Below are 23086 nucleotides of genomic sequence, written 5' to 3'. Positions count from 1 at the left end.
AGGGAGTGTGATAACCAAAAATTATTGAACCAAACCATGATTATCATTTATTGATGGATAATAAGAACAGAATAAGAAATAAATGAACCTTGATGAGAGACAGATTGATGATCACATATTACAGATCAATAATTGGGGAGAAAAGTGACAGATCAGCAACACAAGGATAGTGATCAGTAATTAGAAAGGGAGTTCTTAATGTCAATGATCAGAGAAAGATTAGAAGTCAATGTTCTGGGGGAGATTACAGAGAAATAATTTTTTAAAACTTGACAATCGTGGAAATTACTTCTCAATACAGGCAATAAGTTATTTGAGAAGCTAACGTGGTGCAGTAAGGATAGGGGGAATATTCAAAACACAAGCCATAAATCAAAAATGTGAAAAGTGTCAAGGGTCTTAGGTAGGCATCATACATGTGTTAGCTGTCCAATAGCCTCAGGATCGCATTGTGGAGTCTGGTAATTCCTTCCGGTAGATCAGCGGGAACTGAGCAGCCATTCAGTGAATGTGTGGCATCCTCAGCTGCACCATGGCTGTACAGAAGGACATTCCAGAGTCCTCAAAAATGGCCATTTACCATACATCTTACCACTCCACATTCTAAGTCATGACCCAGAGATGGGATGGCAGCTTGAGGCCAGCCTATCTCTCATTAGGCTTGGTAATGATGGAGTTTCTTATAGAGGCAGTAGCTCATCCCCATTCAGTCTGCCATATTAGGCTGCATCTGCCACTGACATGATTGGTAGCCTAGTCCAGATTTGTCTTCTACTGATGAGTCAGTGCTGAAAAGTATTCCATACAACATTGAAAAGTGGCAATTGTGGCACCCCCTGGCTTCACTCGAGGAGTTCTTTGCTGCATTATGACACCTGATATTAGGAGTCTAAATATTTGACAGGACAAGTAGCCATTTGGTGTTTGTTGGCCTAATAGTCAGCATTATTTTCAAGGTTTGATTTAACTTACAACAGTTTTTTGTGGAAAGAATTTAGATACACAGTGCAATATGCTTGCATGAATTAACAGAGGTAATGGTGAGCTATTAGCTTTTATGCATTAGCTGCCCAGATTGTACCCTCAAGTTTACTTTGGAGGCATTTTCTGCCCTTGGTGTTCTGATCTAACATGGTTAGGTTGTTTGTGTAGGCAAGTGCCTGACCTAGAGTTACTCCTAGGTACATTGGTATTAGGGCATGTTCCAGTTGTTCTCCATCTACAAAATGTTGAGCTCTGCTGAAGTATTGACATTATTAAGATGGAACCATGATGATGCAGTCTTTGATGGACTGGGTCCACTTTTTCCAATGGCTATTGTCTTGATTCAAGTTGTGCTCAATCTTTTTTGAAGTCTCTTTCTTGAAGCTAGGCAGATGCCATCTACATAGGTGAATGGGCTGGAGACTGTTGGAGATGGATTTGTAACTATGTTAACGAGCTGTAGCAATAACAGATCTCTGGAGCAGTCCATTCTTCTGGACCTTCAATGTGTTCAGCTTATTGTGTAACATCACTTGGAATTGTCTGTCTCAAAACATATCCCTGTCACAACTCATCAAAGTAACAACTTTGATATCCTGGTGCTTTTCAGGTCAAGAAACACAGCTGCTGTATTCTCCTTTTGGAAACTATTTTCTATATAGATGACAAGAGAAAGAACCTGGTTAAAAATGCTCCTGTTTGATCTGAAGCCTACCCACCCTTCAAAGTCTGATTGACTGTGAGCACAATTGTTCAAAGAATTAGATACTTTGGAAGTTGTAGTCACAGTTCAGAAGTGATCAAGGAGAGCAACTAGCTGGGAAGGACTATTTTTTTACCTGGTTTTTGGTAGAGCTATCAACCTAATTTTCTCTTATATTTGCTCTTGGATAACACAGAACACAAAGAATGACCACCATTTTATGCTCATCTTTCCAAAGTCTAGTAGCAGTTCTGGTAAAATCTTGTTAAGGTAGCAAGCTTGTCTTGCTGTCCTGAAACTCGATGTTCCCTCCATTTCCTCAGTGGAGAATGACTGAGGATAGGGTGGTGAATCTTTGGAATTTTCTATCCCAGAGGGCGGTGGAAGCTCAATCATTGGGCATGTTCAAGACAGAAATAATAGATTTATGGATACTAATGACATCAAGGTGATCAGCCATGATCTAATTGAATGGCGAAGCAAAATCAATGGGCTGAATGGCCTACTCCTGCTCCTATGTTCCTATCTCCCTATTGTGAGATGGGACCAGTCTGTACCTATGCCACTCCCACTTTACTCATTTTAACTTTTGGCATGCTGTTGAGGTGTGTGGTGATGCAGTTTGGGGCACTTTACAGTGATATCTGTGTGCTGGTTTATGCACTGCTCCAAGATTCTTTATGAGTGACCATGCCTTACTGCTGGACCTGGTCTTTGAAAATTAGCGGCTAGAATACTCTGTATATCTTCTCCAACAGTACTCCATATGAAGTGCCTGTTTTGTTCTCTGTATTGTTAGGTTATTACTGTGGCCTGGAGTTCATTGTAATTTTACCATAATTCAGGTGAGATTGTGCAAACCAGTGCAAAAGGTCGTGGAAGCTCAAGTGTAAGTTATGTCAGGTGTAAATCAAATTTCTAAAATCTTTAAGATAAAAGCAAAATACTGTGGATGCTGGAAATCTGAAACAAAAACAAAAATAGCTGGAAAAACTCAGCAAGTCTGACAGCATCTGTGGAGAGGAAGACAGAGTTAACGTTTCGAGTCCGTATGATTCTTCATCAGTTCTGATGAAGAGTCATACGGACTCGAAACGTTAACTCTGTCTTCCTCTTCAGAGATGATGCCAGACCTGTTGAGTTTTTCCAGTTGTTTTTGTCCTAAAATCTTGACACTGGTTTAAAATAATTTTATCTAAAGCCAGCCCCACCCACAAAACTGGCCACATCCCGGCTTGAAATAAGGTGGTAAGTTACTGATTTTTGTCCCCGTTTATGTTGTTTCAGGAGGGTCTTCAAATTGAGCTCATTTTCTTCGGCACGTAGGCATTCAAAGGCACACTTTAAAAGTTTTTACATGTTAGAAGTACTTATTTTACTAAAAACTAAGGTAGCTGGTGAAACTAGTAAGTAGTATAGTGTACTTTGTTTTTAAATCATTTTCAGTGATTTAAAGTCAGGTTACTCACAGGTGAAGAATTAGACAGGTTTAGAGGCTTTTTTAAATGACAAGCCCATTTCCAGCTGCGACAATAAAACTGCACCAGGTTTTCACTCAAGTATGTCAATGAATATTTTTTAATGCAAAGCAAGAAACAATTGCATTCTACTATTCTTCCCAATTGAACTGGTTCATGGAAGAATTTGCCTTTTTGTTATTTTATAAATGCCTCATGGCAGAAACATGACCTGTAATCTTAAACATTGCAATTTCAAATGCAGTTTGTGCCTAATGTTCCAATGGCACCCAAAATCCCCCCTCCCTTGTGTACTATATGGACTGTTTTTTTCCTGGATGGTTTGTACAGAGTTTCTGTTAATTCAGCATGGTGATAATTGCTCATTGTGTATTTGTACAGTTCCTGTTTGTTCAGCAGGATACAGTTTCTCACTATGTAATTGTATAAAACTCCTGTTAATTGAACTGGATAAACTGCTGTCAATTATTTGCATATACTTGTCTGGAGTCCCCTGTGTACTGTGATGTCTGAGATAACCATTGGCATTTGACTAGGATCTGACACCAGTTTTTACATTATACATTCATGCAGTAGTATTCTGGTTTTGACTTTATTTTGGGGTCCTTTATAATTCTAGATTGAGTGAAACATACTTCGTTCAAGTTTAATGCATGTAGTAGTTTAGTTCCTGTTCAGAGTATTACCTACAATGCTCAATGTTGGAGCAGCCTGCCAACGGCTTAGTTTGAATGTCCAAATGATATCGCATTGATGAGACATGAGACATTGACATATATTGAGGAAAGGAAATATTGTATAATCATTTTAACCACGGATTTGCAGATCCTGCATACTCACTAAGGGGCGATATTTGAAGGAAGTGTGAGGTGGAAAATCATTGTGACAGTCCTCTAAAGCATATTTTGACTGTGACTCACATCTGGGAGCATGAATTTACCTGTATATAATTATACCTTATTGGATGTTCTCACCCTGCCTGTATGGAGTGGTTTCTGCTGGATTTAGATATGTCTTTGCTTTAACTATCCAATAATTAATTGCTTTAACTGTAACACTATAAGTGATGTAGGAAATGTTGTCCCTGTCTGTTTTCTCTTGCTGATTGTGGCCCTACACTGCATATAAGCTGTATTTTGTTTCAAATCCAACTCCTGTGACAGACTAATTTTATAGATAATGGGTTCTCTAGCACTAAATCCCCCCTTCCTCTCTCTCACTGTACTGTAACACATTTGTTGATGGACTGATCTAAGACCCAGTGATGTGTGTGCATGTTTGTGTATTTTATTGATGGATTTCTCTGTTATTTCTGAAGCTGCCAATCTCTCTCTAACTCTCCTGGCTGCTTCTGCGATCCCTTTTCACTTTAATACCCTGATCCCACTATGCTTACTGAATTCTTTTTTAATTCATTCATGGGAAGGGGACATGCTGGCAAAGCCAGGATTTATTGACCATCCTTAATTGACCTTGAACAGATGATGGTAAGCTGCCTTCTTGCACTGTTGTGGTCCGTGTGGTGTAGGTGTACCCACTGACGTTAGGAAGGAAGTTCCAGGATTTTGACCCAGTGACAATGAAGGAAAGACAACATAGATCCAAGTAAGGATGGTGTGGGCTTGGAGGAGAACTCCCAGGTGGTGGTGTTCCCATGCATCTGCTACTTTTGTCTTAGGTGCTGGAGATGCTGCCGAAGGAACCTTGGTGAGTTGCTGTAGTGCTTTTTGTAGATGGTACACACTGCAGCTACATTGTGTAGGTGGTGGGAGGAGTGACTGTTTAAGGTGATTGATGGGGTGCCAATTAAATGGGTTGCTTTCTTCCTGGATAGCGTTAGAGCTGCATTCATCCAGGCAAGTGGAGAGTAATCCATCACATTCTTAACTTGTATGTGGTGGAAAGGCTTTGGGGAGTTAGGAGCTGAGTCACCTGCTGTAGAATACCCAGCTTTTGCCAGCCTTTGACTTAAGAACATAAGAAATAGAAGTCAGTCATGTGATCCTTTGAGCCTGCTCCACCGTTCCATAAGACCATAAGACGAGGGAGCAGAATAGGTCATTCACCCCATCGAGTCTGTTCTGCCATTCAACGAGATCGTAGCTGATCTGATAATCCTCAACTCCACTTTCCTGCCTTTTCCCCATAACCCTTGATTCCCTTCCTGATGAAAAATCTGTCTATCTCAGCCTTGAATATACTTAACGACCCAGCCTCTCCAGCCCTCAGTGGCAAAGAATTCCACAGATTGACTGTCCACTGAGGGAAGAAATTCCTCCTCATCTCTGTTTTAAATGGGTGCCCCCTTACTCTGAGATTATGCCCTCTGGTCCTAGACTGTCCCACAAGGGGAAACAGCCTCTCAGCATCTATCCTGTCAAGCCCCCTAAGAATCTTATGTGTCTCAATAAGGTCGCCTCTCATTCTTCTAAACTCCAAAGAGCATAGGCCCAACCTACTCAACCTCTCCTCATGAGAAAATCCCTCCATATCCGGGATCAACCTAGTGAACCTTCTCTGGACTGCTTCCAATGCCAGTATAGCATTCCTTAGATAAGGGGACCAAAACTGTTCATAATATTCTAGGTGTGGTCTAACTAGTGCCTTGTATAGTTTTAGCAAGACTTCCCTATTTTTATAAAAGCAAAATACTGTGGATGCTGGAAATCTAGAACAAAAACAAAAATACCTGGAAAAACTCAGCAGGTCTGACAGCATCTACGGAGAGGGATACAGTTGACGTTTCGAATCTGTATGACCTTTCATCAGAACTAAGACATAGAGAGTCTCTATATGTCTTAGTTCTGATGAAGGGTCATACGGATTCGAAACGTCAACTGTATCCCTCTCCGCAGATGCTGTCAGACCTGCTGAGTTTTTCCAGGTATTTTTGTTTTTGTTCCCTATTTTTATACTCTGTTCCCTTTGAAATAAATGCCAACATTCCATTTGCCTTCCCTTCTACCTGTTGAACTTGTATGTTAGCTTTTTGGGATTCATGCACAAGGATTCCCAAACCCCTCTTGTGCTGCAGCCTTCTGCAACCTTTCTCCATTTAAATAATAATCAGCTCCTCTGTTCCTCCTGCCAAAGTGCATAACCTCACATTTTCCCACATATTCCATCTGCCAAGTTTTTGCCCACTCACTTAACCTGTCTATATCCCTCTGTTAGACTCCTTGTGTCATCCTCACCACTTGCCTTCCCACCTATTTTTGTGTCACCCGCAAACTTGGCGCTAGTACATTCACTTCCCTCATCTAAGTCATTAATATATATAGTAAATAATTGAGGCCCCAGCACTGATCCCTGTGGCACTCCACTAGTTACAGGTTGCCATCCAAAAAATGCCCCCCATATCCCAACTCTCTGTCTTCTATTAGTTCAGTAAGATCATGGCTGATCTTGGACTGCAATTGCACTTTCCTACCTGATCCCCATACTCTTTGATTTCACTAGAGTCCAAAAATGTTTTTTTTATTCGTTCACAGGATGTGAGCATTGCTGGCAAGGCCAGCATTTATTTTCTATCTCTAATTGCCCTTGAGAAGGTGATGGTGAACTGTTTTCTTGAACCACTACAGTCTGTATCTTGTAGGAACATCCACAGTGCTGTTCGGAAAGGAGTTCCAGGATTTTTACCAGTGACAGTGAAGGAATAGCAATATAGTTCCAAGTCATGATGGTATGTGGCTTGGAGGCGAACTTGCTGGTGGTGGTGTTCCCATGCATTTGCTGCCCTTGTCTTTCTAGGTGGTAGTGGTTGTGGGTTTGGAAGGCGCTGTCGAAGGAGCGTTGGTGAGTTGCTGCAGTACATCTTGTAGATGGTACACACTACTGCCACTGTGCATCAGTGGTGGAGGGAGTGAATGTTTAAGATGGTGATTGGGGTGTCAATCAAGCAGGCTGCTGTGCCTGGATGGTGTCAAGCTTCTTGAGTGTTGTTGGAGCTGCACTTATCCAGGCAAGTGGAGAGTATTCCATCATACTCCTGACTTGTGCCTTGTAGATGGTGGACAGGCTTTGGGGAGTCAGGAGGTGAGTTACTCGCTGCAGGATTCCTAGCCTCTGACCTGCTCTTGCAGCCGTAGTGTTTATATGGCTAGTCCAGTTAGAGTTCTGGTCAATGGTACCCTCCAGGATGTTGATAGTGGGGGATTCAGCGATAGTAATGCCATTAAATGTCAAAGGGAGATGGTTAGATTCTCTCTTGTTGGTGATGGTCATTGCTTGGCACTTGTGTGGCACAAGTATTACTTGCCACATGTCAGCCCAAGCCTGGATGTTGTCCAGATCTTGCTGCACATGCACATGGACTGCTTCAGTATCTGAAGAGTCGTGATGGGTGCAGAACATTGTGCAATCATCCGTAAACATCACCACTTCTGACCTTATGATAGAAGGAAGATCATTTATGAAACAGCTGAAGAAGGTTGGGCCCAGGACACTACCTTGAGGAGCTCCTCCTGGGACTGAGATGATTGACCTCCAACAACCACAACCGCCTTCCATTGTGCTAGATATGACTCCAACCAGTGGAGAGTTTTTCCCAAGATTCACATTGACTTCAATTTTGCTAGGGCTCTTTGATGCTACACTCAGTCAAATGCTGACTTGATGTCAAGGGCAGTTACTGTCACCTCACCTCTGGAGTTTAGCTCTTTGTCCATGTCCATGTATCTATCTCAGCCTTGAAACTACTCAACAACTGATCATCCATAGCTCTTTGGGGTATAGAATTCTAAAGTTTCACAGCTCTCTGATTGAATAAATTTATCTTCATTACAGTCTTAAATGACAAATCCTTTAGTCTGAGACTATAGCCCCTAGTTCTAAACTCTCCAGCTAGAGGAAAACAGCCTCTCAGTATTTACCTTGTCAAATCCCCCTGAGAACCTTAAGTTTTAATTAGATCAACCCCTGTTCTTCTAAACTTCAACAAGTAAACTTCCAACCTACTCAATCCCACATCACGGGACTATCCTCGTGCTCCAGAATCAATCTGGCGAACCGTTCAAGACAAGTATTTTCTTCCTTAGTACAGAGCCTAAAACTGTACACAGTATCTAGGACTCATCCATCTCAATTTACAGGTAACGTCAAAGGGGAAAATAAACTAATTATCACAGAAATCTGGCTCAAGATAGACCTTAACTTTTCACTTGGCTTCCAACAATTATTTTACAGTTTGAATTGGTAGGAAGTTACCAAGACTGTGGGAAAATGTGAACTTGTCCACTTCGGCAGGAAGAATAGAAAAACGGCATATTATTTAAATAGAGAGAGATTGCAAAACTCTGAGGCACAGAGGGATCTGGGTGTCCTGGTACATGAATCATAAAAAGATAGTATGCAGGTACAGCAAGTGATTAGGAAGGCAAATGCAATGTTGTCGCTTATTGCAAGGGGAATGGAATGTAAAAGTAGGGATGTTTTGCTACAGTTGTACATGGCATTGGTGAGACCACATCTAGAGTATTGTGTACAGCTTTGGACTCCTTATTTAAGAAATGATATAAATGCATTGGAAGCAGTCCAGAGAACTGATACTTGAATTGGGGGGGCATTATCTTATGAGGAAAGGTTGGACAGGCTGGGCCTGTATCCATTGGAGTTTAGAAGAAAGAGAGGTGATCTTATTGAAACGCACAAGATCCTGAGGGCACTTGACAGGGTGGATGCTGAAAGGAGGTTTCTCCTTATGGGAGAGACTAGAACTAAGGGACACAGTTCAAAAATAAGGGATCTCCCATTTAAGACGGGGGTGAGCAGAAATATTTTCTCTAAGAGGGTCGTGAGTCTTTGGAACTCTCTTCCCCAGAGAGCGGTGGAAGCAGGGCCAATGAATATCTTTAAGGCAGAGGTAGATAGATTCTTGATTAACAAGGGAGTCAAAGGTTATTGGGGGTAGGCGGAATGTGGAGTTGAGGCCACAATCGGATCAGCCATGATCTTATTGAATGGCAGAGCAGGCTCGAGGGACAGAATGGCCTACTCCTGCTCCTAATTAATATGTTTGTATGTAAGAGTGTTACCTTAGCAAAAGTAATCAGCTCAGTGAATGAAACAATTTATTGTTCAAATTAGCTCATCTTTCTCTCTGTAGTAACTGTTTTAGTTACATAACGTGTATAGTTTCATTGGTTAGAGTTTAAATTGCTTCTTGGAAAACCTCAAGGACCCACCCAATAAAAGGCTCCTCTAACTCAGCTAAAATAATCAAACAGCTGTAAAATCATATTACAGCCAAGAGTCATCACCATCAACTCACGCAAGCCATCTCATGCACTCCCTGCTAAGTAGAAGGAAAAGGTTTGTCAATAGGTAGGCTATCCTTCTCTCGCTTCTCACTTTCAGCCTCTGTCTCCCCATTCATTTAATGTGACACTTTATTCGAATGATAGTATCATAATAATTGCTAAACATTCTCCAATATTCCACCTGAGCTCCTAACTGATCTTGCAAGCTCTCCCTCATCCCTAAATTGTTACTGTGTTGAACCAACATTCAGTGCAGCTACAGAATCACAGAATCTCACAGTGCAGAAGAGGCCCTTCGGCCCATCGAGTCTGCACCGACACGTGAGAAACATCTGACCTACCTACTTAATCCCATTTACCAGCACTTGGTCCATAGCCTTGAATGTTATGACGTGCCAAGTGCTCATCCAGGTACTTTTTAAAGGATGTGAGGCAACCCGCCTCCACCACCCTCCCAGGCAGTGCATTCCAGACCGTCACCACCCTCTGGGTAAAACATTTTTTCCTCACATCCCCCCTAAACCTCCTGCCCCTCACATTAAACTTATGTCCCCTCGTGACTGACCCTTCAGCTAAGGGGAACAGCTGCTCCCTATCCACCCTGTCCATGCCCCTCATAATCTTGTACACCTCGATCAGGTCGCCCCCTCAGTCTTCTCTGCTCCAACGAAAACAACCCAAGTCTATCCAACTTCTCTTCATAACTTAAGTGTTTCATCCCAGGCAACATCCTGGTGAATCTCCTCTGCACCCCTTCCAGTGCAATCACATCCTTCCTATAGTGTGGCGACCAGAACTGCACACAGTACTCCAGCTGTGGCCTCACCAAGGTTCTATACAACTCCAACATGACCTCCCTACTTTTGTAATCTATGCCTTGGTTGATAAAGGCAAGTGTCCCATATGCCTTTTTCACCACCCCACTAACATGCCCCTCCGCCTTCAGAGATCTATGGACAGACACGCCAAGGTCCCTTTGTTCCTCAGAACTTCGTAGTGCCATGCCGTTCATTGAATACTTGCTTGTCAAATTACTCCTTCCAAAGTGTATCACCTCATACTTTTCAGGGTTAAATCCCATCTGCCACTTATCTGCCCATTTGACCATTCCGTCTATATCTTCCTGTAGCCCAAGACACCCAACCTCACTGTTAACCACCCGGCCAATCTTTGTGTCATCCGCAAACTTACAAATCCTACCCCCCACGTAGTCATCTATGTTGTTTATATAAATGACAAATAAGAGGGGACCCAGCACAGATCCCTGTGGTACGCCACTGGACACTGGCTTCCAGTCACTAAAGCATCCTTCTGTCATCACCCTCTGTCTCCTACAACTAAGCTACTCTGACTTATTCTTTCCCAAAGCATCAGAACTGTGGAAGAACATAAGAAATAGGAGCTGGAGTAGGCCATTCGGCCCCTCAAGCCTTCTCCACCATTCAATAAGATCATGGATGATCTGATTGTGGCTTTAACTCCACTTTCCTACCTGTTCCCCCACAACCCTTAATTCCCTTATCAATCAAAAATCTTGCTTCCCTGCGTCTTCCCTTCCTCCTTCAGGCTTATGAACGCAAGTTTGGGATCAAGTAATTGTAACTTTTCAATTTACCTCGTTTATAGTCCCAATCATTTTAACCTTGGTGGTGTCCTGCTTCATTGGATTTAAACTTGCATCTAGGTTTCTCTATTTAAAAAAAACTGAACTTTTGGAACATTTTCAAACCTTACACAGAGTGTACCCCATCATTTGTATAAATAATGGCATTTTACTCAGGATAACTATTGGTCTCTCCCTTTAGGATCCTTTCATTGCCTTTCATGTTGATAAATCGCTGGTGAGCAAATACCTGAAATCACTGCTGATCGGAGAGCTTGCTCCTGACCAACCCAGCTTGGAATCATGGAAAAGTGTGAGTACCTTCTCAAGTCACTGTTCTGCAGAATTAGTCCTGGAGAGAATATCTGGTCATTATCACATTGCTATTACTGGGATCTCGATGTGCGCATTTCCTACATTGTAATGGTAACTACACTCCAGAAATACTTCATTGGCTGTGAAGTGATTTGGGTCATCCTGAGGTCATGAAAGACACTATATAAATACAAATCTTCCTGCCATTTATGTAGAGAATTATTGCTACTGCCATGAATGCCTAGGAAAGATTTGCAGGGTACTGCCCAGTTTACACCTACACTGAAAATAGCCACCTGCTTTTAAACATTACTTGTAAGAATGCCACTGGTATTTTTTTTCTATACAATTAAAAAGTGAAGACAGCACAAATTTCTCAATACTAAGATAAAAGCAAACTACTGCGGATGCTGGAAATCTGAAACAAAAACAGCAAATGCTGGAAAAGCTCAGCAGGTCTGACAGCATCTGTGGAGAGAGAAAAATAAAGTTAACGTTTTGAGTCCATATGACTGAAGAAAGGTCATACGGACTTGAAACGTTAACTTTGTTTTTCTCTCTCCACAGAAGCTGTCAGATCTGCTGAGTTTTTCCAGCCTTTTCTGTTTTTGTTTCAGATTTCTCAATGTGCAGTGATACCTCAAGGTGAGAATCCATTCACGGTGTTTAGCAGAACTTGTCTTTTCAAACCGATGGTCATTTTCTCCATTTCACTCTCAGAAACCGGTAACAGAAGATTTCCAGGAACTACGTGCCCTTGTGGAAAGGACAAACCTCCTAAAGCCAAATAAGCTGTTCTTTGCTGGACTGCTAGCACACCTCCTGCTCCTTGATGCTGCGGCCTGGCTCACCCTGTGGTATTTTGGCACCTCCCTTGTCCCCTTTCTGGTCAGCACAGCTCTTCTGGCTATTGTGCAGGTAGGTTCACAGATAGCTGGTGCATAATTAGGTGAATTCCTCCTGCGTACATCCAGCTGCCATAATCGCTGGGGTATTGCACTATGTGAAGTGGGATTTGTCACTCAGTCTGACTCGCTCAAGTGTATAATATCATGTCAACACCAATTACCTTATGAACTACCATAAATTATATTTGACCAAAGTCACCTTGTGATTAGGTCTTTCTGAAGATCAGAAGCTTTACTTTAGCATAATCACTTCAGGTGGGGCTGTTCTAACCAGCAGATTCAGGATCAGTGTGGTCAAAGATCAGAAATCCAACATGGGATCTTCTGATCTCTGTGCTCAGTATAAAGAGTCAATTTAATCAGAAACCAGTGTAGCTCCGACTGGCCCTAGTAACACGGATTTGCCAACTGATGAGAATTGTGGTGGCGGCCCGTGCAGTGCTCTTGTTATTTAGTTGTAATGTTCTCTCTTGCGGTTTTGTTTACAGGCACAGGGTGGTTGGCTACAGCATGACTTTGGGCATCTCTCTGTGTTCAGTAAGTCCAAGTGGAACCATCTTGTCCACAAGTTTATCATCGGTCACTTGAAGGTGGGTCACACTGTATGTGTGGAGTTTTGTTGCTAATCCACTATACTCCTGTATCATACCATCAGTTTCATTCCAGTAACATGTGTCTCTAACTTATCAACTTTATTCACTTCCTCTCTTGTGCTCACTCTCCCTGTCCCCACATTGTTTTCATGCTTTCTTCTCTCTTTCTCTCATTCTCTCACTCTCTGGGTGGAATCGTTCCAGATTGCACTAAGTGCTGTCAGTGAGTCCTGGTGCTAATGACTGCAAGTGCTGCCCAAAGCAAGATAGGCAAACAAACCTTGAAGTCCTGAGCGAAGTGCACTCGCCAGGTGCATATCACTTATGTGCAGTTGTGAAACATGTCAGTGTGCAATCACGCCGATGTGGGCCGACGATCCAGCATGGGACAATAAGTCCAGCGGGCTAGCCTTATAATGGTCTGCAGATGTATTACAATGAGGTTCCCAACATCTGATGGTGGGAAATGTGGCCCACCATTGATGAGCTGAGCGGACGATCGCAAACTTGTTTCACGATGTCGTGAAACTGATTTTTGGCCTTCTCGCCAAATTGTCTGCTTACGCCACTGAGCACGCCCGATGCCAGCAGGCACGGAATATTCTGCCCTCTCTTTCTCTTTTCTCCATGGGTAGGATTTTCTGGCTTCTCCCGCTGGCAGGATCTTCCAGTCCCACCAGAGTCAACGGAGATTTCAGTGGTTTGCCGTATCCACCGTGAAGGACCCTGCTGTGATGTTTGGGGGGGTGGTTTGGCGGTGGGGGCGGAAAATCTCGGCCCATATCTGTTACTGTCTTACATATACATTTCTTTTTCATATCTATCTGGAACTTGTTTAGAGTAACTTTGCCAGAAAACTTCTGACAAAATCGGTTAGTGAAACAGGAGCAGCTTCGAGGAAATTCCTGATTTATTTCTGCCTACCTCTTCCTGTGTCCGCCTTTCTCTCTCTGTCTCTCTTTGCCTCTTTCTGTTTACCTCTTTTGTACTCTGTCTCTCTCTGACTATCTGCTGTTTGTTCTCTTTATATCTTGCTTTCGGTTCCTCTGTCTCTCTCTCTCTCTCTTTCTCTCTTATATTTGTGTCTCTGTAACTCATGCTCCTATTTTTTGCTGTCTGTCTCTCTCAATGCTGTACACTGACCCAAACCAACTCCAAATCAGCTGCGGTTCAAAACCACCTTCTCAAGGGCAATTAGGGATGAGCAATAAATGCTGGCCTAGTCAGCGATGCCTACATTCTGCTAACTAATAAATAAGAAGAATACACAGATTCCTTCCATAGTTCCTTGTACCGTACACTTGCCCCATGTAGCCTACACATGGGACTTAAATACTATGCCAACTTTAATGTGCACTAGCTCAATAAATTGTTTTTATTGGGCTCCTCCTGTGGTTAGGACCAGGTTTAATCCCTGGTACATGCAGATCCACTGATCTCACCTGTGGTAACAGTAGGTGCATTGCAATTGGCCTCAGTGCCCCTAGACAAAGGAACAGAGAAGTTACTGTAGTCTGGTGACACTGAGGCTAATTGTATCATCACTTGTGTTGATCCAGAAACACCTGTTGGAAAGTTTGCTTGTCTGGATGTTCAGTGAGAACAGGATTTGGTCTGGGCTGTGAAGACACTCGCTGACAAGGCTCGCATAGCAAATATGGCCTGTGGGGAAAGTTGCAAGGGCAGTTGATGCCTGTGTAATCATACCCCAGAAAGAGTCAACATCTTAAAGAGAAAATTGTTATTCCCTTTTCATAATCAATGCAGAGATAGACTGACCCCACCCCCCCACCCCGGCACTGATATCAAGATGGAGGGCGGAAACCAAAATGTATTAATGCCAGTGGTTGTGTGAGTTATGACTGTGTGGTTGAAAGCTGTGTGCACTTTATTTGAGCTTTGGGGGTGTTTTAGGATTTGATCCTCTCAAGCTGGCCTGATGGTTTCATTTCTTTTTCTGGTTACAGGGTGCTCCAGCTAGCTGGTGGAACCACCTCCACTTTCAGCATCATGCCAAACCCAATTGCTTCCGCAAAGATCCCGACATCAACATGCATCCCATCTTCTTTGTCCTGGGAAAGAAACTCTCAGTTGAGGCAAGTAGTGCACAGATATCCAGCCAGCTGCTCAACATCATGGCATCTTCACTGGCAGGACTTTTAGAAACTGCTAAGGTCAGTAGGATACAGGCAGACAGAGTGGAAGGGCAAGCTGGTGAAGTTATAAAAAGTATATAGGATCCTAGGTTTTATAAATAGTTGTTATGGGGTATCTGGTGAGCAGTGTTGTGTGGTGGCTGTGTTTGCTTTCCATGAGGAGAGGTGCCAGTGGTTGGGGAGAGGGACTTGAGTAGTGGTCAGGTTGGAGTACAAGTGTTGTCCAGGAAGAAAAAGTGCCTGGGAATGGGTTCGGGGAGTGGGGGGAAGGTTGTTGTTGCGGAATAAGAAGTTGTTAGGGAAGAGGTGCCCAGGTAGGGGTGGGGAAAGGTGAGCATTCTCCAGGGAAGAGAGGTGCCCAGAGTTGGGGGGAAAAAGGAATGGTTGCCAGGGGTGGGGGGAGAGACATGTCTAAGGGGGAGGCGGAGGAAGTTTGAGCAATGGTCACTTGGTTCCATGTGGCTCCACATTAAAGTGGAGCTTTAGCTTGTTGATTGCAACTTTAGGGTTGCTTTTTAGGCCTGATTTTCCAGACCCTTGGACAAATCAATCATACGGTGGGAGGATCACCTGTTGTCCTTATGTTCCTGTTTTGGGTATGAAAGGAATTAAAGAATATGGGCTTAGTGTGGGGAGGTAGAGGTTGAGCTAGAAGATTAGCTATGATCTTGCTGAATGGCGGAGCAGGCTTAAAAGGCCAAATGGCCAACTCCTGCTACTATTTCTTATGTTCAAACAGATGCTAGACCCTTTACTTGTATATAGAAAGGGTGGAACTGTAAACGGGAAATTACAGGGGTGATCTCTGCATCTTGGGTCCAGAGTGCAGCTTCCTGCATCTGGGAGAGAGACAAGACAGACAGAACAAGTCATTCCTAGGACATCAACAAGGGTTGGGTGAATTGGAACTCACTACCTAATGGCACTTTGAGAGTTATCTCATCACACGGGCTGCAGTGATCAAGAAGGCTCAAAACCACTTTCTTATGGGTAACTAAAGGTGGGCAATAAATGCCAGCCTTATTAATGACGCCCACATCCTAAGAGTGATGTTTTAAAAAATATAAGGAATTAATTTGGAAATCCCTACCTGAACAAAGCAAAGTATAAAGTAGGGCCAGTTATAGGTCACGTTCATTGGAAACCAAAGACTGCATGGGGCACCCAATGGTGACCAGTAAAGATGTATGGTGATAATGAAAGAGCTAGGTAGGAAAACAGATTAAAGACAGAGGGATGGATTTTATGAATTAGTGCTCCTGGCACAGACATTATATGTCAACTCCACATATTGGGTATTTGGACATAAAAATCAATGTGACCCATTGGATTTTAAAATCAATGGATGAGAAACTGTAGCATGTACTGACTTCCAGGTCTGGATTCCCATCGCACTCCCATTGCTTGTAGCTCTGCACCTGAAATGCCATTTATAAAATCCAATGCACAGGTCTTGATTTTATTTTTGTTTGTACACATGAAGGTAATGCAAATCTTTTTCTTTGTTTCCTTTGACCCAGGTGGGGAAACAGAAAAAGAAATATATGCCATATCAGTACCAACACAAGTATTTCTTCCTGAGTAAGTCCTGGCAACATTCTGTCGCTCTGTATCATTGCATTTACATAGAATTACAGAATTACTTAGCATTTTTCTATGCTGTATATTCTACATGGCCCATATGACTCATGCTTATGCTCCATGGCAGCTTCCTCCCGCCTCTCTTCATCTAACCCTAATAGCATAACCTTCTAATCTTTTCCCCCTTATGTGATTTTGTAGCTTCCACTTTAATGTGTTCATGCTAGTCGGCTCAACTACTCCATGTGGTAGAGAATTCCACATTCTAACCACTCTCTGGGTAAGAAACATTTCTCCTGAATTCTCTGGTGGGTTTATTAGTGACTCTTTTTGTGGCCTTTAGTTCTGGTGTCCCCCACAAACGGAAGCATTTTTCCATGTCATCATTAGTAAACCCTTTCATAATCTTAAAGACTTCCACCCGGTCACCCCTCTGTCATCACTTTTCCAGAGAAAAGAGGAGCCTGCTTGTTCAATCTTTCCTTATAGGTATTACCTCTCAGTTCTGATATAATTCTAGTAAATCTTTTTTGCATCTTGTCTATTGCCTCTGCATATTTTTTAGAATATGAAAACCATAACTGTCACACCACTCTAATTGTGGTTTAATCAAGATTCTATGCAAGTTTAACATAACTTCTCTGTTTTTCAATTCTATCTGTCTAAAGATGGCCTCAGTGCTTGTTTTTTTTTTTGTTATTGACTTATTAACCTACATTACTATTTATAGTGATTAGTGCATCTGTACCCTGAGATCTTCTGCTCCTCTACACCATTTAGATTCTTGGTGTACCTATCAAAATGCATCCCCTCTCTTTTATCTACGTTAAAATATATTTACCAATTATACATTCGAAGTGGGACTCTCAATTATAACATTTCTGCATTATAATCTGGAATGAAATTTTAAACTGTGATAATTGTGAATTTAAAATGAAACTCTGTTAGCTGCTTCCGAAATGAGTTCTTTCAGGACTTGTGCCTGCCCCTTCAATCTCAGCCCCGGCCCTTTTTCCCAGGTCAGGCACTCATTAAGGTATAAACTGGACATTAACTTAGTCCCTCAGCATCGGCGGAGAAGAAACTGATTTCTTCTCCGCCGATGCTGCCAGACTTGCTGAGTTTTTCCAGGTAATTCTGTTTTTGTTTTGTTTTGGATTTCCAGCATCCGCAGTAGCTTTTAGCTTTTTGTTTTTATTAACTTAGTCCTGTTGTTTTAGCTTGAACTATACGGCCTGACAATGTGGCGTTTTTCCACCAATGGGAGAGGACAGCAATGCACAGTGAGAAATCTGTGCAACCTCTAGTGTGGAGTAACTCAGTAAAAGGGTCATTATTAACCCTAGCATGCTATTCCTATTCACGACAGACTAACATACAAGATTCAATTCACAATAAACTTGGGTTAATCTATAGAAATTGCATTTTGCAATGAACACGAATTGAAAAATAGGAAAGGGCCCAAATTGGAACTGTTAAAGGCAGAAATTCACCCTGATTTCATGACTAAAACAAACTGACAACTGGAGAAAGTACTGGGATAAGAGGGTAGAGGGCACCATTCACTTGGCAGTCAGGGTCACTTCTTTCTTTGGCTGCACAGAAGTTACATCTCACTACTCTGTTAGTTGAGCAGAAAAGGAATCTCATCACTCCACACATTGGGCAGGTATGTTGCTGATTTCCATTTGCTGTCGTGGTGAGCCTTTTAATGATCAGGCAGAGCACTGTGCATCCCATTTAATGTTAAGGGCAAGGGAGCGCAAGTTCATAAAAATAGCCCTTTACTGTGCAGTTCTTTATTTAGTGCAGCCATCTGAAACCAGGTGGATGGTGACCCTGCTCTTGTGGCCTTGTGAGTAGTGAAGTGGTTAATAAAAGTTAAACATGAAATGAGCATCGAGAGCTGCTGAGAAACCAGGCCAGCCAGAGGACAATGTTGCAGTTTTGTGCAGAAGGTACTCGCAGCAGAGCTGGTGCTCTTCAATGTGCTCCCACCCCTGGCCCCAGGCAGGCTGACACTTTGCCTCTGTTATTTCGGATCTCCTGATGTATCTTGCTGTGGTGAGATTCCTTTCCCTTCTCGTTGATTGGCCAGCTTCCTCTCCTGATTTCCCTGTAAATTAAGCCGGTGTTCAGAGTGGATTTCCTATGCTTACCTCACACAGACTGTAGCCTGTCAACCGTGTGAGATTTGCTCAGACATGTGTCTGTTGTGTATTGATTCATTTTGAGGGCATGTACGTGAAGCCAGAAATGTGACAAGAGCTTTAGAAGCCATATGCTAGACAAAGCACATGTCAAAACCTAATGCGTTAATAACTTTTAATATTAAGTAAAATTCTTAGTGCAAATGTTTATATTTTTTCCCCAGCTCTCTCCCCTTTTCTCTACTATCTAAATTCACTGTTTTTTTTTAGTTTTAGTTCTTTGGGTATAGGCTGACTGGTAGTACTACAAGTGGCCATTCCACACATATGAGCCAAGACATTGACTGCTAGCATGCAGTTTGACTATGGAGTGCATCACCGCTGAGTCTGATCTTGTTTTTACCCAACATTCGTATGTTCACGGAGGTTATTGGATGCTGATCAGGAGCTGGAAAGCGTCTGATTTTCCATTCGCTACACCAGGCATACTGAGGTGAATTGTTTCAGTCCCTGTTGCTGAAATCAGCTAACTCAGCACAGACTGGAGATTGAACCTATAAACCTTTTTGTTTGCTTGTGTTAGCCCGACACCCAGCAATGACTTTAACGATTGCTATACATCAGTAGTGCATTCACCCACGAACCTATCACAAGGTTGGGAAAGCTTTTAAAACCAAGTTGTAAATGGTACCTCCAAGGGCCCCTGAGCAGCAGACCCATTTTCATATCTGTGATCTTGGTGCAGTCCAGATTGGATTTGACAGGACGAGACCCTGATCTTTGTACTTGATCTAATATGACTGTGATTGCAATACAGGGCTACCCAAACACTTGATGGGAGGGAGGAGGCAGAGAATCTCTGCAGGGGGGCTTGCTAAAAACCTGCCATAACTTAGAAGATCAGCGAAACCCTGAGGGAAAACAGCATTCCCGCTGTTTCTCCGAGGATTCCACTGAAGCGACAGTGGGAGACCAGGAAAACCACCATGGAAATTATAGGTGGGGATCTCTGACGGTGGGGCAATTGAATGGAAATTGGATTCACACTCCATTCACACATTGAATCTAGGCAGATACTGCGATCTGCTGTCCACCTTCTCAGAGTGTATGGTACCTAAAATGGAAAGTATGTCTTCTTGTCCCTATCAACTTTAACAGCACTCAAGCAGATAAATATAAAATCCACCAAAACATAAACTTCTTTTCAGCACCCTGTAAGCTATCTTGGTTACCTATAAGCAAACTCTCCTTCAGAGCTGGGCTCTGTTTCTTTCAGAGGAGTTCCTCCTTTCTTGGATCCGGTGGAGTCGGATGAGCTGTCTGAAAATCCACTGTACCTTACTGTATCTTTACAGATACCCAGACTGTTCTTGAACACCGTCATGGTGCCACTTGTGCATTAGCCATGATTTTGAACGCCTGCCAATTGCACTGCTTCACTTTGCTCTGGCAAGAATGACCTCCATAACCTCCCATCTCTACTCTCTTGCGATTTTTTTTCCCTTCTATCCTGCCAGTTCTTGCTCTGAGTCATGCTTTCTGATATTTGACGTGGGTGCAAAACGATTTTCAATGCTGGGTGTCAGGTGTTGCATATCAGAGTGCCTCTTGTGCGTTGGCCGACAGAGGAAAATAATTATAATGAACTTGTGTAATGGCAGCTGCAGGAATAGGAGGTGCAGGAAGGGTTCATTGTTACTGACTTCAGTTATATCACTGTTATATATCACATTATATCCACAGATCTTCAATTATAAATCCTTTGCTTTCTTGTTCTTTCACAGTTGGACCTCCAGCACTGCTCCCCCTCTACTTCCAATGGTACATCTTTTACTTTGCTGTGCAACGGAGGCAGTGGGTGGTGAGTATTTTATTAGCAGCTCCCTGGAGACTTGTTCAATCCCTGCTTCAATTCTGTCAATATTTTACTTGTGGTTTGAAAATAGCTCACCAATTGGCCGAGTGGCTAAATGAATTATCTGGGGTGTACTGAGCCACTTGGATCAAAGGATCCCAGGTTCCAACCCTGCTCTGTGCGAACTTAGTTGATTTCTCTCGAGAAATGGAGCAGTCAAATGAACTCCCCTTCCTTGATGTACTAGTTGAGAAATCTGCCAGGGGGTTCTCTATCATGGTTTACCGCAAGCCTACCTTCACTGGTCAATGTACACGTTGGGATTCTTACAGTTCCACGCACTATAAGGTTGGTTTTATCAGCAACCTTGTAAATAGGGCCCAAGCCAATTGCTCACCATGCAAGCTTGATGCTAATGAAATAGGGCACATCAAAGGTATCCTGCAGGATAATGACCACCCTGATCAGATCATTTTGCGCTGTATATCACGCAAACTCACGAACGGGCCTAAGGTCATCACTTTCGGCCCAGAAAAGTGCCCAGTCTACCTCCGATTATCCTGGAAGAGCAAGGTATCTCAAAATTTGAGCAACAGGTGAAGCTAGCTGTTTCACACTGCTACCATGCAGTCGCAATACGAGTGGTATTCGCCACTAACAGGATGCTGCCGTCAAGCCAAAAAGACATCCTGCCTATCATACAAATGAGTAATGTGGTATATGAATTTCAGTGCCAGTGTGATGCTAGGTATGTAGGCCGTACGTCCCAAAGCCTGACGGATCCTATCAAACAACATGTCCCAGCCGCTATTCGCAATGGGCAAGGTACAGACCGTATCCAACTAGCTCGTGCTTGCAAAACTCAAAACACGGTATCCAACATTAGATGTGATTCTGCGATTGGACAACATTTGCTAAATAATCCTCAATGTGCTAAGAATTACACTGACAACCAATTTAAGATTGTTAGTCGGGCTTGTGGTGCTTTGCGTATACTGGAAGCTACATATATTAATACACAGGGCCCTGTTCTTTGCAGACAGAAAGAACATGTACATACATCGTGCCTGTTTCAGCTAAACAAAATAAGTGACAGCTATTTGCTGACTCGTTCCTCAGGGCAATGCCTTGACTAATCGGGGTCAAGCTGCCTGGTTTAAATTTCAAACAACGCTTGGCAGTTAACTGTCAGCCACTGTCAATTGGTGCATTCTCTATGGCAATGCCTCTACCAATCAGAGTCCATTTGCCAACCAATCAGCACTCTCTTCTCATACAGTATAAATTGTTGTTTTCCCCTTATATTCATGCAAAATGTCCTGACGAGTGCAAGATGAAAAGCTTCGACATATCTCTTTTTCCAGCAATACTCACATTGGGTAATGCTGGGGTAGGGCATAACAGGTATATTCTACAATGCGAGGAGAATTTAAATGCTCTATTCAGTAATGCTTAAGGCAGATATAACTGGGACCTATAACTCCCCACGTAAGGATTGCATACCAATTGCCCAGGAAGTTCAAACATCTGCTGGGCTATTGCCCTGCACTGGGAACCTTCTGAAAGTACGATTTAAATCGCAAGCTTTGGATGGTTCCAAGTGTCTTAATCAATAGTTACCCTGAAGAGGTTAGAAGAATTAAAACCACTTCTAACTTCTGGGTAACTGTAGCACTGACAGCCACCTCCCCACCCCCAACCCTCCACGGGACTCTTCTGTGCTCACCCCACCCCCGAGTCTCCACAGGACCACCTGACTACACCTCACACCCCAACACCCCCAACTATCCCATGACCCTCCCGCCATGAGCCCCCACCACCCTCCCCCGATTATTCCCCCAACTATCCCTGCAATCCCCAACTGCCCTCCTCACCCTCCCCGACTACACCCCCACCTCCCTGATTACCCCCTCTTCCCCCAGACTGCTTTCCCCACCCCCCGACAATCCCCCCCACCCCAGCTTCACTCCCCACCCCCGACCACACCCTCACCCCCCCCCCCGACTACCCCACAACCCCAGACTACCCTCCCTATCTGCCCCACTGACCAATCCCACACTGACCACCCCCCGAACATCTGACCACCCCACAGACCACCATATCCCCGCCATTGACTACCCTGCCCCACCCACTTTGAACTCCTGGGTAACTATGGTACTGACCCACTGCAACTCCCCACAGGACTCCCTCAAATCCCCAAGACTCCATGGGACCCCCACACCCCCAACTTAATCCCCTTCAGAGAAGAAGAGTCAGATGGACTTGAAACGTTAACTCTGTTTCTCTTTCCATAGATGCTGCCAGACCTGCTGAGTATTTCCAGCATTTTCTTTTTTTATTTCAGATTTCCAGCATCTGGAGTATTTTGCTTCTTTTAAGTACAACTTGGCATTAAAGACAGGTCTCCTGTGACATGACCAGGTACATCTCAAGGGTTCTGTAAACATACTGCACTATAAACAAACTGAGGATAGACCCCCTTGGTGTGTTGCACCTGCCT

At 43.2% G+C, this 23086-nt stretch overlaps 1 protein-coding gene across 2 annotated transcripts in view; it reads left to right on the top strand.

Moving 5' to 3' along the window:
- The window catches only part of LOC144684811 (acyl-CoA (8-3)-desaturase-like), a 42137-nt gene that overhangs the window by 907 nt on the left and 18144 nt on the right, over window positions 1–23086 (top strand). The window contains exons 2-7 of one of the 2 annotated variants that reach the window (XM_078549062.1): window positions 11231–11341; window positions 12064–12261; window positions 12740–12841; window positions 14812–14940; window positions 16521–16581; window positions 20516–20592. In XM_078549062.1, coding sequence (XP_078405188.1) covers window positions 11231–11341; window positions 12064–12261; window positions 12740–12841; window positions 14812–14940; window positions 16521–16581; window positions 20516–20592 — 678 coding nt within the window. The remainder of the gene's footprint in view (window positions 1–11230; window positions 11342–12063; window positions 12262–12739; window positions 12842–14811; window positions 14941–16520; window positions 16582–20515; window positions 20593–23086) is intronic. The other variant, XM_078549063.1, reaches the window with a different exon arrangement.

Source organism: Cetorhinus maximus, chromosome 9, assembly GCF_964194155.1.
Source record: "Cetorhinus maximus chromosome 9, sCetMax3.hap1.1, whole genome shotgun sequence".
NCBI classification, from domain to species: domain Eukaryota; kingdom Metazoa; phylum Chordata; class Chondrichthyes; order Lamniformes; family Cetorhinidae; genus Cetorhinus; species Cetorhinus maximus.
This window is presented reverse-complemented; position numbering and strand designations above follow the sequence as displayed.